Source organism: Taudactylus pleione, unplaced genomic scaffold (assembly GCF_031769625.1).
Source record: "Taudactylus pleione unplaced genomic scaffold, aTauple2 ptg000019l, whole genome shotgun sequence".
In the NCBI taxonomy this organism is placed as follows: domain Eukaryota; kingdom Metazoa; phylum Chordata; class Amphibia; order Anura; family Myobatrachidae; genus Taudactylus; species Taudactylus pleione.
Window position 1 is genome coordinate 37,402,383 of NW_028284421.1, and position 16,171 is coordinate 37,418,553.

The following is a 16,171-nucleotide window of genomic DNA, read 5'->3' on the forward strand; positions in this document are numbered from 1 at the left end:
ATCATCATGAAAGATAAGGTACGGGAGCTTACAAGACATGCCAGCAGGAGAACCGTCTTTCAATACAAATACTTGATATCTACCTCATCAAGCGGCTTCAAGCAGAGCGTTGTAAATTGTTCTGAGTTTCAACACATTTATTTATGGGCCACCATATTTCCTGTGTGGACCAACAGTCCTGAAACTGACAGTCCAGGACTACCGCCCATCCTCGGAGACTGGAGTCTGTCGTCACAATTGTCCAATCCCACACTCCGAATCTTCGACCCGCCAATAGGTTGTTGGGTTGCATCCACCAGAGGAGAGACACCCTGGTTATCGTATCCAACCGGATCATCCGATGTAGGAGTAGGTGGGATCCTGACCCCTGTGTTAGCAGGTAAAGCTGGAACAAACGGGAGTGGAATCGTCCGAATTGTAGTGCCTAGAAGGCAGCTACCATCTTTCCTAAGAGACGAAGACAAATAAGTAAAAGGCACCTTCTTTGGTCGTAGAACTAGCTGAACTAGTAGCCGAATATTCTGGGCCTTGTCTTCCGGTAGGAACACCCGCTGTAACCTCGTATCCAGGACCATCCCTAGAAACTGAAATCTTTGAGACGGAATAAGGTTGGATTTTTTTAAATTGATCATCCAGCCGTGCTGCATTAGAGTCTTGTATGTTAGTAAGGTGTGTCTAAGAGAAGAGGTTCCGATGGGGCCTTGATCAACAGGTCGTCTAAGTATGGAATTATGGTCATACCCAATGTCCGAAGGTGTGCAATCATGACAGACATGACCTGGGTGAAGACACGGGGTGCCAAGGATAAACGAAACGGCAACACCCAAAAATGATAGTGATCGTGCAATATTGCAAAACGCAGGAAAGCTTGATGCAGATCCCAAATTGGGACATGTAGATATGAATATTTTATATCCAGAGAAATTAGAAACTCCGCCATTTCCAAGCTCGCAATGACTAATTGAATCGATTCCATCTTGAAGCGATAAACCATCAGATACTGATTTAAAGACTCGAGATTCAGGATTGGCCTGACAGACCCGTCCGGCTTGGGTACCACAAAAAAGTTTGAGTAGAACCCCAGACACCGTTGATGTACCGGAACCAGCACTGCCAATTTTAGGAAAGACTGAATCGGTTCTTGCAGAACCTTGGCCTTGCCTGCTGACACCGGGAGACCCGTAATGAAGAAACGATTTGGAGGTGAAACTTACAGAGTAATTTGCGAATCCACGGATCCGAAGAGGACTGGCTCCAAACCTGTTGAAAAGTCTTTAAGCGAGCTCCTACCGTAGGAGATCCCAAGTGGGACGGGAGACCATGTCACCTGTTTTTTTAACTGGCTTTTGCTTCTGTCGATGTGCAACCATCTGTGAGCGATCTCTACTTCTGCCACCTCTAGCTGGTGTGGAAGCATCCCTGGCTCTACCACGAAAGGAATAAAACGTGGGACCCGTGTAAGTCCTTCTGGGAGTCGGGGCAGTTGTAGGGAGGAAAGTAGACTTACTCCCTGTAGCTTGGGATATCCATTTGTCCAGCTCTGGACCAAAAAGCATATAACCACTGAACTGCAGACCTTGAACTGCCCGCTTGGATTCTGCGTCTGCCTGCCAAGAGTGCATTGATCTGGCTGATATCCTCGGAAGCCTCGCCCAGGTAAACTGCCAATTCACAAATGTGTTCTGATAGTAATCGCAGCTCTGCTCTGGAGGTAACGGAGTCCAGACCCGTTATCAACTGCTCCGCACAGCAGGCTATAGCCTTGTGCTCCCACCGCAGTGTACACAGATCGCAGTGTAGTTTCCAGCTTATGATCCGAAGGGTCCTTGAGTGACGTAGCACCAGGAACTGGGAGTGTCGTTTTCGTTGATAGGCAAGATACTGATGCATCCATTGGAGGAGGTGTTTCCATAGATGATGGAAATGGATAGCTGGAGGTGAAGCATCACGGGATCTGGAAACGCTTATCCGGCTGCTTCCAAGGCACTGAAAGCTGGTCCTGCAATTGCTGTGAGAAGGGAAAAACAACAGACCTTTTTTGCTGTTTACCAAATAGATCAAACTCCTGAGCTTCAGGCACTATGTCCTGCCTATTCGCCAAGATTAATGGCTCCACCCCGAGAACCTGATTCTAAATCTTGTGGTATGGAAATATCATCTTCCAAAACCTCCTCCAATTCACCCTCTTCGTTATCCTCTTGTGAGAGGTGTTCAGTGTCCAAATCATCTGACTGGAGTACTGTCGATAGTGGATGTTTCTGAGACAGTGTTTGGTAGGAATTAGAGGGCATTCAACTAGTGGAACCCATAATATGTACAAGGCTTTCCACTGATTTGGCCAGTCCTGTCGCCCAGGAAGGTTGTGACCTACGAGACTCGGCCAACTCTGATGTTAAATCTGTCATAACGCCCATTAGGGCAGAAGCCCACGGTGGAGTAGACGTGGTATCTACAGTAATAGCCGAATCTGCTACCGCACAAGTATCGCATAATGTGGTACCAGTAGCAGTCGCCTGTGTAAGTTTGTTATTGCACTTAGAGCAAACAAATAGCTTCTGAGAAGCCTTGGTGGCTGCCTTGCCTGTCATGGTAGAGACACAGAAACAGAAAATATACAGTTAGAGATCAGAAGGCTAATGGGAGACAGAGGGGGAGAATCACACCACTCCCTTTACCAATTAAAAGATTCCCTGCACGCCAGCCAACTATAACACCCCAGTGTACGCACAGCCCTTGAAAGGATCCTGTGTAGAAGGGATGTCAGGAGGTGCAAGGGGAATCTTCTGTAGCCTTGAGTCTCTAAAATGGCACCTGCACTCAGCCTAGAGGGAGGAGAGATGCAGGAGGCATGTGTGTATGAGATCCAGTGAATCAGCAGCAGGGCTGTCTGAAAGCCCGCTCTAGCTGTGCAGTGAACAAGCGTGCTAGTTAAGCTCAGCCCCCTATTCCCATCCCGGAGCCAAGATGGTGTTGCAATTTAGTATTATATATATTTTCACTCTGCCGGTCAAGCACCGGTGTTAAAAACACTAGCGCTGGTGGGTACCACACTCCCCCCTAGCTGCTGTCTCTGCCGCTGTACAGATCGGTCTGACGGAGGCAGCGTGTGTCAGGAGCAGTGAGAGCCGCGCTGTAATGCAGCTCTCTGCAGGCGCCTGGCTGAGGTGCGTGCATATAGGACCAATGATGTAGCCCGTACTCACTTCGGCTCTCGGCGTTGTCTTCAGCGGCGTAGAGGAGCTGTCAAAGGCTTTTTAAATAAGCCCTGTGCACTCCCTTTGTTAATCTGACGAGTGTCAGAACGCCAAGGACCCAGACCCCAACTTTTGTAGAGGTGGCGAAGGGTCTCTAATCTAGGCACACAGCCAATTTAGGATTAAATAAAATAGAAAAATAAAAAATAAATTAAACTAGAATGCTGGAACTCTGGTCCCGATTCAGAGCCGCTCGCAAGCAGCTCGATGGTTGCCCACTGCGCACACGCCTGAAGTTCAGTCGCTGCGGGGCTCGCAACAAGATGGGGCGGCTGTCGATTGACAGCTCACCTCTTTTTGTGGGCGGGTAAGGGGGTGGCCGGAGAAATGCAGGTCTTCCCTTAGGAACGCCTGGCATTTGTTGGGAGGGGTTACTGACATCACTAGTGATGTCAGTAGTGGACTTCCTGCTCTATTAGAGCAGGGAGTCCACTCGGGGTTGCGACAGCTGGACCCTACCTCAAGGTCTCGTCGCAAGCCTGATGGTCACGTTAATCGCGACGGTCTCCAGCCCGCTCGCACAAGCTGTGGGTGGTCACCCACAGCTTTGCGACCGGCCGGAGTAAAAAAAAAACAAAAAGGCAAACACTCAGATTCAGAGCGAGCGGCTCTGAATCAGGGCCTCTGTCCAGAGACATTTTTCTAAACTGAGGGCTGGTGGGGAATAAAGGGGAAGGAGCTTCACACTTCTAAATTATTTAAAGTGCCAGCTCCAAACCACGCCTCTATACCTCAGTGTACTAGTTTCCAGTGTCCCCTAGGAGATGAAAGAGAAAAATGGATTGTGAGTTTGGAATTAAATTACAAGTGGAAACGTATAAAATAGAGAGTGATGATGTGTGTGTGTGTGTGTGCAGCATGGAAGAGCATGCACTATTTGCACTGCATGCACAAAAATGCAGTGCAACATGATATGATCAACTCTAAATCAATCTCTGTATTGCAAGACAGTCCCATGGCTGCATAGTCTGTTACACAAAGCAGCTAAACATAAAACTCCAGAGAAGGCAAGAAATTGTATGATATTATTCATTAATGCTCATGTATACCATGTTGTATTGGTAAGTATGCGTGTTGAGATCTAATATATGTAGGGGTCTATTTACTAAGCCTTGGATGGAGCTAAAGTCCCACCCAATCAACTCTTAACTGTAATTTTTCAAACAAAGCCTGTGACATGGCAGTTAGGAGCTGATTGGCTGGGACTTTACCTCCATTCACTTTATCTAAGTCCAAGGCTTAGTAAATAGACCCCTTAATGCCTGTTTGTAAGATGAACTATTGGGAGAATATCCTATTCTCAATATACTGCATAACCTACCAACAGACTTTGTCCGAGACATCCCATGGTGGAGGGGATAACGAGGCTTCTCACTGGAAATATGAGATATTGCATGTGGAGAAATACCCTGTCTCTCTAGCAGCGACTGCAAGAAAACAAGAATATTAAGAACTTAAATATTTTATCCGCCATATAGGTACAGAGGTTGAGTCATAAGAAACTAATATGAACAGTATTGTACACACAAAACGGAGTAAACAATAATGTAAGAACAACCAAAAAAAAATGTAATATGCAATAGAAAGTATTGATGGAGATAGCTGCTCACTCACACTGATCTCGGCTGGTGTGATGCGTCTGCTTGTTGGTCGCTGTTTTACTGTAGCAGCTCTGGAGTCCGCCTCAGCAATCTCTGGTCTCAAGGAGGGATCAGAAGCAACCAAAATCTCATCCAATCGTTCTGCAAGTAAGAGACTATTTAAACCTCAATTAATTGAATAATACTTCCTGGAAAGCAACATAATACTTGGACCTTGCATACTAAAGATGCGTACACACTGCAAAGATACATCTGCAGATCGAGTGATCTGCAGATATAGCTGTAGATGATGGTCGTTCATATACACTGAATGACCATCATCTTCCAGGCAGCCGCGAGTCCTGCTGGCCGGGGGGCTGGTCCGCCTCCCTCCCCGCGGCTGCTGATGCATGTGCATGGGGGATCGGCTGATCGTTTGTAAACACTTGCTGATGGACAAATATACTGTATCTACAGATATATCTGTCCATCGGCTGTGCAGCACAGCAGACGTCGTTCACAGACATATCGCTGGTACACACTGGCCGACGGGCGGCAGATATGTTGGTCGATCTATTGATCGGCCAATATATCTGTCAGTGTGTACCCAGCTTAAGACATTTTTGTTTTCTTATTAGGTATATGACATGGACACTTAAGGCTTTTTATCTAATTAATGCTAACGGCACTATAATTAACAGATATTGTTACAGTTTATGTACAGTATGCATCTCTAGTACACTATTAGTGACAATAAAGTATTCTAAAGAACATATGAAGTATATATGTAGGTCATGTTAGGCTTGGACTCAGGAATCTCTATGAATTTATAACAAAATGCATAATATTTGAAATAAAAGGTGCATACTGAGATATCAGTGAGAATTCAATAGGTATCAGAAAACTGCATAAAAGGCATCCCCAATGAAGATACTGGTCATTCCCGGGCATGACTCCTAACACTCTGCATTCTACATAACTCTATGATTACTAGCACTATAGGACAGCTTCAGCAAAGCACCATTTTAATAATGCCTTGCACTATAGGATTGTGAGACAAGGAAATTGAAATCATAGAACATTGTTCTGTTCATTATGAAATCATTTCAGCTTTGAAATATTTCAAATTAATTACAAATATATTGACTAGAGAATACACAATATTAATAAATATAATAACAAATATAGTTTCCATAATGCCACATATAAGAAATATAGAAACATCAAGTCTATACTATATTAGCATTCTATATGGTTTGCAGCATTTTTATTACAAAAAAATTCTCTTCATATTGTATGACAATTTTTGTAAATGCAAGCCCTTGTATAGCTAATAAGATTAGTGACATTCACTCATTTATTTGACTGATCCATCCATTAGTGGCATTGGTAATATTAAAATATTATTGTGCTGGATATATAACCATTGTAAAGTATTGTGTAGCATGATTTTATCTTGCAGTGACACTGCCTCTGTCATATGGGGAAATGTATCAAGCCTTGGAGAGAGATAACATGGAGTAGTTGCCCAAAGCACCCAGATAGCTTCTGTAATTTTAAAGACCGTGTTAGACAGATGACAGTTATGCGGGTCATACATATACTGCCCTGATTCCCCGTTCTGCCGATGATCGGTTCCGTTGAAGGATCGGGGAAAAGCTGAATGTTAAGTCCCTGACTCCCCGATTCTGATAATTTTTTCGTGGGGAAGGGTGAATCAAGGATTTCCACATGTTGAATTTCCCCGATTTCACAACCTCGGCATTGCAGATGTATGGATCCCATTAGAAGCTGATTGTTAGCTAGGGGCAACTTTTCCATTTTATCTCTCTCCAATGTTTGCTAAATCTCCCCTAGAATAACAAAGACTATGGGCAAAATTTTCTAAGCGGCGGTTTGACGCTGGTTCTATTCTATTCTAGACCCTGGCGATTTGGTGGCGGGTTCTATTCTGTTCTAACCCCGGGGGTTTGGTGGTGGTTTTGCAGCAGTTTCTAAAGGACAGCCCTGTTCTATTCTATAATGTGTTTTGATGGCAGTTTTGCAGCGGTTTTGGCCTTAGTAAATCTGCAGATAGCAAAACCGCCGTCAAACCACAGTCAAAACACATTTAGAATAGAATAGAACAGGGCTGTCATTTAGAAACCGCTGCAAAACCGCCACCAAACCCCCGGGGTTTAGAACAGAATAGAACCCGCCACCAAACCGCCGGGGTTTAGAATAGAATAGAACCCGCCGTCAAACCGACGCTTAGTAAATTTTGGCCAGTATGTGTGTGTACAATAAAGTGTACACCAAATGTTGGTCACCCTGGAAATATTTATATCACTGCACAATGTTAGAGGTCGCATCTCCTCCATTAACATTCAATGCCACCATTGTTCAAGGCCCCACTCCAATGCTTCTAAAGTGCAACCTATCTCCACAGCAGTTGTTAATTTTATACCCCATAATATTGCTTTAGTTTATTTTATGCCCCATACAGTAATAGTTCCCTAGTTTATTTTATGCCCCATAATACTGTCCTAGTTCATTGTATGCCCCATAGAAGTGCCCTAGTTCACATTATACCACACAGTGCCACCATTTATTATTATGCCACATTGTGTTCCTGCTAGTTCACAAAGCCACATTGTACTGCTGCCAGTACTCACTATGACAAACAGTGCTTCCAGTTCACATTATGCCACAGAGGGGGAGGATACCAGCCAGCTTCTACCTGAGGGGGAAAATTCCTAATGCAGGACATTTAATTATGAGTGGAGATCTTCTTAATTTAGGCAAGTCCTAATCTCTGAGCTCAATGCCCACCCCCCAGCTTCACAAAGGTTGTAAACAAGGAAAAGTCTACTCTCCAACAGTGCTGGGCTTGTTGTGTCTGTGAACGGAAAATAGGATTGTGGGAGATTTATCATATGTGTGTAGCTTTACTGAGAGTGAGAGACAAAGATTGCCACTGAGCAGTCCTTCTTTTCAGGCCCCAACAAAGGACCAGACCCTATTTCTTAGCAGGCAAATTCAGAAACTTGGTAAACAACTATATGAGCTGGGTCTGGTGTCCCTTAAGCCTCTGGACTTCAAAGCAATGACACCCCTTGCACCCACTATACCTACGCCCATGCCACCATATCTTGACTAAAATTGCTCTGCATACTATCAATAAGTTTTTGAGTGTTGGTACAGAAATGCTCTGATGTTGAATTCTGCTTTACAGTTCTTGCCTGCTTTACAGTTCTTGCCTAATGCTCTGTCAAACATACCACATGCTATCTTTTCAGAGTCTGTTAAATCAGCTCTAATAGAATGTATACATTTCATGACAAATGTACATTCATACATAAAATTAGTTTACAGCTGTATACAATATAAATGCAGCAACTAATTACCAATATACAGTATTATCAATTATGGTATGAGCCACTACTCCAATTGGACTGGCTCAAATCCTATGTTAAACCCTCTTCCCCATTTGCCGCACACTTACCCAGTTCCTCCAGCTCAGCTGTCATGGACTTGGATCGCAGGGTGAGTGTGGTGCTTGGTGCTCTCTTTGGAGGTGGGGGAGCTGGAAGAAAAAAAGAAGTGACCTTACATGTCTTATCCAGCAGGCGGCGAGGGTCTGGAAGCAGCCGCCGTTTTTCCACAACCATCTCCTCATACTCCCGGGATGATGGGTCGCACTTTGCCAGCAGCTTTCCAACCCTTCGCCGTGACTTCATACTGGACGCCTATCACTGGTACCCCTGGCACAGCCATACGGGGTGAAGGATGCACTGCAGCTACTTAAGACTTCTGCAATAGCTTATGTCAGTCTACAGTGAAAGATTTCTGTAATGCAGAATTACTGCGTCCCTTGCAGTAGCTCTGCAGTTCTTCCCAAAACTGATTACTGCCTGCCGCTTTCTAGTTTCCACACACTTCACATCGTTCCTCTTTGTGTCTCCTTCTTATTCTCTTTTCCATCATTCTCTCTCTAACTTCTCTCTCCGCTTCTTCATCCTCACTCTATCTTCTCCATCTCTATTTCTTTTTGGTTATCCTCTCCCTGTGTCTCTCTCCCTCCCTCTATCCTTGATGCTCTGGGATGCAGTGCTCGGGTCTTGCTGCGTTTCCATGGCAACTCTTGCTTCATGCTTCGGAGGGAGGGAGAGAGAGGCAGGCTACGCCACAGAGACGGTGAGCGTAAAAGACCTTATACTATATAGTGACACATACAGACAGTGCTACCCAGATGCAGTGATAATGTTTCCATTGTCTAGAGACACTGTAACTGCAGTTTGAAGAGACCACAAAGAAAAATTGCGAGACAGATAAAAAGGGTCTCTAATGAAATATGGCCATATTAGATGCAGCTAGATCGTCTAGAAGCGGCAAGTAAGAAGAAGATAGCATCATTTAGGGCAGAAAACTGCACTATGCATAGAGTAACAGAAAATGTGCTCTATACCCTAACCGAACCAAGCCAAATCACTTCACCAGCCATGATCAGATCATTAGTGTAACAGCAATATTCTACGTCTGAGTTTTGGAAAGAGACTGCATTTTGTATGAAATATTGGGGTTATCTACAATAAAGGAGAATGAGTCAACTAGTGGGTCACAAAGAGGATCAGCATATCTAGAGATCAGAAGCAGAGCAGAAAAGAGATACAGTACTAAGTGACTTTATTAGGTAAATTATATAGAAAGAGAGAAAAAAGGAAGAGATGGACATGATCTTAAGCCTAGGGAGCAGCAATGGAATTTGGTGTTTAAAATGAATAGTACATAGTTAAAGCAGCAATATTATTTATATATTTATATATATATATATATATATATATACACACACACACACATACTGTACATACAGATACACATACAAACATATATATATATATATAGACACACATATAGTACATATAGACACACACACAAGCAGCTCATTAGATTATACTAATCTTGAAGAGCTTTGTGTATGGAATAACATTAATACTGTCAAACACACACAAAACACCACAAATCCTAATTTAGATTTTGTGGTGCAGAGTATGAAATAGCACTGGGGATAGTCACCATATAAATATTTTGAAAAAACTTGCACTCTAACAAAAATTGTAAATACATCATGTACAAAAACGTGTTGCTACTTTAAGGGAGCACATCACATTGTATTAAGTTTGTTTGCCAAACCGTAATACGGAAATTCCATGCAATAAACTTTCCTTCCATCAGACTTTGAGAGAATTGTACAATATCTATACATGTCACGTGAATGAAAACACTCAGTGCATGTGTACTATGCTTTGAGAATAAAATGACTATTTTCCTGCCCCAGCATAAATGAACAGGCCATTACCACACATGTTCGGAATGGTGGTAAGATTATTTACTTTTTAAAAAAACCCAATGCAATTGAAGAGCAGATAACTACAGGTCATTGACCCTAGTGCTGGGCAGCCTGTGTTGGTTTCCACTACTGCCAGGAGACCATGTGCATGGAACTGTTACTGACATCCTTGAGCTTTGGGAGGTTTCTGTCCTCCCTGAGCTCGCCTTAGGACACCTGCGTTACGGTTTGACAGTGTGGTAAAGTTGTGATAAATAACAAGACTGGGACTGTTGGTATCACAACTTTACCACACTGGTAGTCCCAGTATGAATGAAAGAGGTCCATTAACCACTTAACGGACATGGTCATATGGGTTGTGAACTGTTCTTCAGCTGACAAGGTGCGACCGCACCGCACCGCCCCATTGTGTTTTTGAAGAGGAAATCCGTTCTACACATGTGCAAAACGGATCTCCTCTGACTACCCGGACTGTCCTGCGGTCCTGGCAATTTCTGGCCGGTGTTGCCTGAAAAAGATCATCAGTTAAGTGGTTAAGAATCTCTGATCATTATGAAAAAAACCATAAACACAGTTTTCAAATAAAATTGAATAGAAGACTGACCAAAACCATCATTCACCAATTTAATAAACATAAAATAAAGCCACAAGCTCTGTACTGACAAGCCTGGACATGGTGACCCTACATTTGCAGACACCAACCCAGGGTGCCTAGCCCTGCGGTTTGTACAGGATGGAGGTGGGATTGCCCTTTTAAAAAAATCTTAATTTAAAATACACACTATAGGCCTGATTCCGACCCGCTCGCGAGCACTATGCGCTCGCAAGCGGCTTGATGGTGGCCCAGTGCGCATGCGTACGATGGAGCCGGCTCTGTCATGCGCATGCGCGAGACCCGGATTGCGACGGGCAATCTGTCGCTCCGGGTCTCGTACCAAAGGGGGCGTGCTGTCGATGTTGAATGACAGCACGCCCCCTTTGGTGGGCGGGCCATGGGAACGCCTACCCTCTGGGGCCGGCCCCACTGACATCACAAGTGATGTCATTGGGAGTGCTTTCGTCTCTGGTAGAGCCGAAAGCTCTTTAGGGCTTGCGGCAACGAGACCCTACCGCAAGGGTCTCGTCACAAGCCTGATGGTCGCGATGGTCTTGACCATCGCGACCATCTTCCTGGCCGCTCGCTAGAGCTGTGGGTGGTCACAGCTATGCGAGCGGCCAGGAGGCCGCTCTGAAAAACAAGAAGGACGCCCTGATTCAGAGTGAGCACTCTGTCAGAGCGTCCGGCTCTGAATCAGGCCCTATGGCCTGTATTCAATTTGAGCAGAGCCGCGTTAACTTAACACGGCCTGGACTTAATGCTGGATTCGCCTGTTTTCCAGGCGTTAAAGTATCGCGCGCGTGCCCGCGTATCCCCGTATTCACTTTGAAAGTAGGCAAAAACGGGACCCGGCGACACTTGGATCGGCGAAAACAAACGGGAATTTTTGGGAAATAATTGTAGGACCCCCTAAAGATGTCCAGACCTCGGGGATCACTATGGGTACCCCCATTTTTTACTACTGAAGGAAGTCGGGGTTTCTAATAGCCGCGGCAGGTGCATAAATGCGGCTTTGAATAAGGTGATGCAGAAGAGCATTTAGAAGGTTTTTTGGGGCAAAACAACTATGGGCATCAAATTTGGGGTACTTAAAAATGGGGTTCAGCATATTTTAAAGTTGCTAAAGTGACTTAAAGAAAACGTGAAAAACCAACCTGCAATCAAAAAAATACTTGGGGCATACTTGGGGACCCCCCCAGAGCAAAGTTCACTATTTTTTAAGTTTGTACTCCAACTTTTTCTTTTTTCGCCCCCTTTTTCAAAGTCAATTTTTGGGGTGCCCTTAATTTTTTTTTTTTTGACACAGATTACCTTTGGGAGACTGTCTGAAGGCTGCACGGGGGTTCCCGAAATGTTGTACCCCAAAACCCCAATTCTGCACTTTTTAACGCCTGCCATTCATAGGCGATACTTTACCGCCTATTACATTGCATTGACTTAACGCCTAGGCGGAAAGTCTTTCAAATTGAATACAGAGGAAAACTAAAACAGGTGATAATGACGTCATCGGCGGTAAATTACCGCGAATCCGGACTTAACGCCTCAAATTGAATGCGGGCCTATATCTAATGTCATTTAAAGTATAGGATCAGGTTTGTGCTGGTGCAAAAAGAAAGTCTTTTTGCTGAATACAAATGGGCATCCACATGGCAAGGAACACCCTGAAAATGTGCACTCTACACTTTTTTTTTTATTAGAATAATCGCACTTTGGAAAGTTAAATCTCGGCCCTGGACTATTCCACAAATAGAGCACACCAGTGTAGGTTTTCCATACTTCAGTGGCAGAGTAAGATCAAGGCATGGTCTAAATGGACAGTGACCCAGGGTGCAGCCAGCTAGGGGTACTGGTGTCAGGATTTTCTACTCAACTCTAAGTCTATCTGGCAACAATGCCAGTGCTTTCCTTTCTGCACATTACGCTCACTGCATATCACATTAAGTCACCCCTTCTTCCTCAACAGTGAAAAGAGGGGATTTGAAAGCAGGCTATCCTGGTATCACCACCATTTCTATAACCTTACCTAGTATAAACGGCAGGAAGAGGAGCAGAGTTCCTGCATCTGATCAAATATGATCTCCCCCTCAGCAAACACTGAGGGGGGAGATTCAACTTATTTTTGCTTGTTTTTTTGCTTGTCTGATGGAGCTGTTTAATTGTTGTTCCGATGGGTGCGAGTGGAGCAGACGCCCACTAATCGCACTTGTCGCACCCAAATGCACCATGTTTAGCAGTGTAATGCAATTAATCTCTATTAAATTATTGGGTGCACTGGCGAAATGGCTGTTTGGGCACCCAAATGGCCAACTTTTTGCACATGTCTGCGAGCAGAAATCTGGGTGCCCGTAGCACTCAAGCCCGTTCGGAGCAACAATAGAATAGCTCTGTGGGGCGCCCATTACTAAGGGATGCCCAAAAAATAATTGAATCTCCTCCTGATAGTCTGGGATTAAAGTACTACTTTGAGATCTCCTTCTGAAAAACATTACTGGAATGCTGTAAGCAGTGTATTGAGATAGCTGCAAATATTTTTGAGGGGTGTAACACTTTTTGCCCTGGGTTCTACTTGGTGTAAAACAAGCCCTCTTCTGTGTGACTACTTTTACACCATTCAAATCTTCCCATCTGACTGTGCTCATTTTTGCTCTTCTGCAAATGAAGTCACTTTACTCCATAAACCTGTGTCATACTGCCCAATTTGGCATAGGTTTGGAACCTCATAAAATGGGGGTGGACAATAACAGATCCCCCTGCCTTTGCCTGTCAGGGGGCCTGTAATTGTGCTCATGCAAGGTTCAACATAACGTGTATATATCAAAAAACGTGCGGCTTCTAGGGACTGCAATAGCTGCAGCCCCTAGAAGCTGGTGATAGTAGGGTAGTGGTTTCCCAAGGGATGTTCTTTTGGCTATTCCATTCTGGACTGGCAGTCCAAGGGTGAGAATATATTGAAGGTTTCACCCACCGATGGTCATTCCTGTTCAATTACTCACTGGGCAGCAGGACAATCAGAAGTGGGGGCGGGCTTCATTGGTCACGTCGGCGACAGAGCTAAGCTCTGTTTCCTGGTTCCAGGAGAAATAAAATTTAAAAAAAACATTGTGGGGCTCTGTGCCATTGATGGTCGATGGACATCCCTAAGTCACTGCCACTGCTAGGCAGACCCTGACATGGCAAGGCATAAAGACACGATTTGCATTTGTTGGTTAAGTGATGGGAATTGCATTATCATGCTGGAAGATCACTGATCATAGTAATAAGAGATGATGGCAATATGATCAGAACACTGAGGCAGAAGGAAGTTACTGGACATGAAAAAGACAGGTGCAGCAAACACTCTCTGGTGGCACATGATGATGCACAATAACCAACACTAGCAAATTAAAAGAGCTATGGAGCTCACAAACTAATAATTAGGCCTCTGATTTCCATATCTGCAACCCCCTTGCACAGCAGCCTACATTACAGTAGAGAAGCACCCATAAACATGGGGGACACTGAAAGAGTGTTTTGCTACATTGATGAAAATCAATCTGCTTCTCTGCACTGTAAACGAGCATAATGAAATGTATTTTATATCAAATACCATCTTAAGATAAAACTATATGGAATATGTTTTAAAATTGTTTTAATTTTGAATGCACTATAAGTATGAATAACAGCAATTGGAAAGTAGTAGCAAATTAAATTCAATACTACAGCAGGAAATTACATTTTTCAAACAATAAAACCATGAGAAAGGCTTGAAACAAAACTTGTGTTCAGGGAAGATGAGAAACTGGGTGACTAGTGATAGGTATGGGAGGGCAGATAGCCCCCTGGCATGTGTATGGGGCAGTATGTTGTTCAGCAAATAAGAAGTACATTGAGAGGTAGTGAGAAGAAGGAAAAATATAAAGATGGGGAATGTTGGAGAGGGAGTGGGTTGAGTGCATCGAGGTCTCGACCAGTGGAGCGAAATCCATGCAAATAGCTAGTAACAGGTCAACAGGTGCCAGGTAATGTGGCATTTGGGTGGGCGAACCATGAGTCCTATAAACTATTAGGTTTTTCTACAGTGTTGCTTTGTAGGGCAGTGATATTTTTATGCAAGAAATGTTTGATTCAATGGCTTCTTGTTGGGGAGATTTGCTTCCAGGTGTGAGCCAGTTGATATTTTGCAGCACATGTGATGTGTAGAATAAGTCTATAAATGGATTTGACAATACTGTACTTTAAACAGGGGCACAAAGTAACATATTGACAGGGTTGAAAATAGTTGAGAGGCCAGTCCTGTATGTAACGATTGAACTATCATCCCGAATGTTGCCGGAACCTTTTATTTATTTTTTTATTTAAAAAGGAGTTTCTTTTTTTTCCCTAGAACAACGTGAAAAAGGAAAGTTATGGTAAAACGTACCTTGGTTACTCTCTTTCTTCGAAGTCCATAGGATCCACACGGAGACATTAAGATGTAGGTGGAATCCATATAGGACAAAGAGGAAGTCCGATTTCCTGATGAAAGTAGTGCGGTCGACGTAGTTCTTCAGAGCACGGACCACATCCAACAAGGCCTCACCTGCCGAGAAGTCTGGTGAAATAAATGCTGGAACCACAATTTCCTCATTCTGGTGGAAGAGAGAAACCACCTTGGGAAGAAAACCTGGGCGTGTACGAAGAACAGCACTGTCCTGATGAAGTATAAAAAGGGGGGAGCGACATGAAAGCACCTCTAAATCCAATACCCGACCAGAAGAAATAGAGCGCCTGAATCAGAGCCGGACGCTCTTTAAGAGCGCTCGCTCTGAATCAGGGCGTTGTGGTAGGGTCTCGTCCGCCGCAAGCCCCAGAGAGTGTCCTGCTCTAACAGAGCAGGAAGCTCTCCCATGACATCACTGGTGATGCCAGTGGTGCCTCCCACAAACGGCAGGCGTTCCTTCGGGAACGCCTCCGTTTGTGTAGCCACCCCCCTATCCGCCTCCAAAACAGGGCAAGCTGTCAATCAAAATTGCCAGCCGCCCCCTTTTGGTGCGAGACCCGCAGCGATGGAGCGCCCATCACTGGCCGAGTCTCGCGCATGCGCAGTGAGGGACCATCGACCTGCTTGCAAGCGCTGTGCGCTCGCGAGCAGGTCTGAATCAGGCCCAGAGTCTTCACAGTGAGCCACTTGACATCCACTGATTCCAGGGGTTCAAATGAAGGTTCCTGAAGTGCTTGTAGCACCACTGACAAATTCCATGGAGCCACAGGAGGGACAAAGGGAGGTTGTATACACAGGACACCTTGTATGAAGGTGTGAACATCCGGTATAGTAGCAATTCTGCGCTGAAACCAGATGGACAAAACAGAGACCTGCACTTTCAGAGATGCTAGGCGGAGGCCTAGATCCAGTCCAGCTTGAAGAAAAGCAAGAATTCGAGAAACCTTAAAG

The 16,171-nt window shown here is 44.5% G+C and overlaps 1 protein-coding gene across 4 annotated transcripts in view; it reads right to left on the reverse strand.

The window, feature by feature from the left end:
- The window catches only part of SHANK3 (SH3 and multiple ankyrin repeat domains 3), a 434,911-nt gene that overhangs the window by 36,817 nt on the left and 381,923 nt on the right, over positions 1-16,171 (reverse strand). For all 4 annotated transcript variants that reach the window (XM_088447121.1, XM_088447127.1, XM_088447113.1 and 1 more), the window contains exons 19-21: positions 8,319-8,399; positions 4,869-4,996; positions 4,576-4,681 (exon numbers count right to left, since the gene is read on the reverse strand). In XM_088447121.1, the coding sequence (XP_088303247.1) occupies positions 4,576-4,681; positions 4,869-4,996; positions 8,319-8,399 (315 nt within the window). The remainder of the gene's footprint in view (positions 1-4,575; positions 4,682-4,868; positions 4,997-8,318; positions 8,400-16,171) is intronic.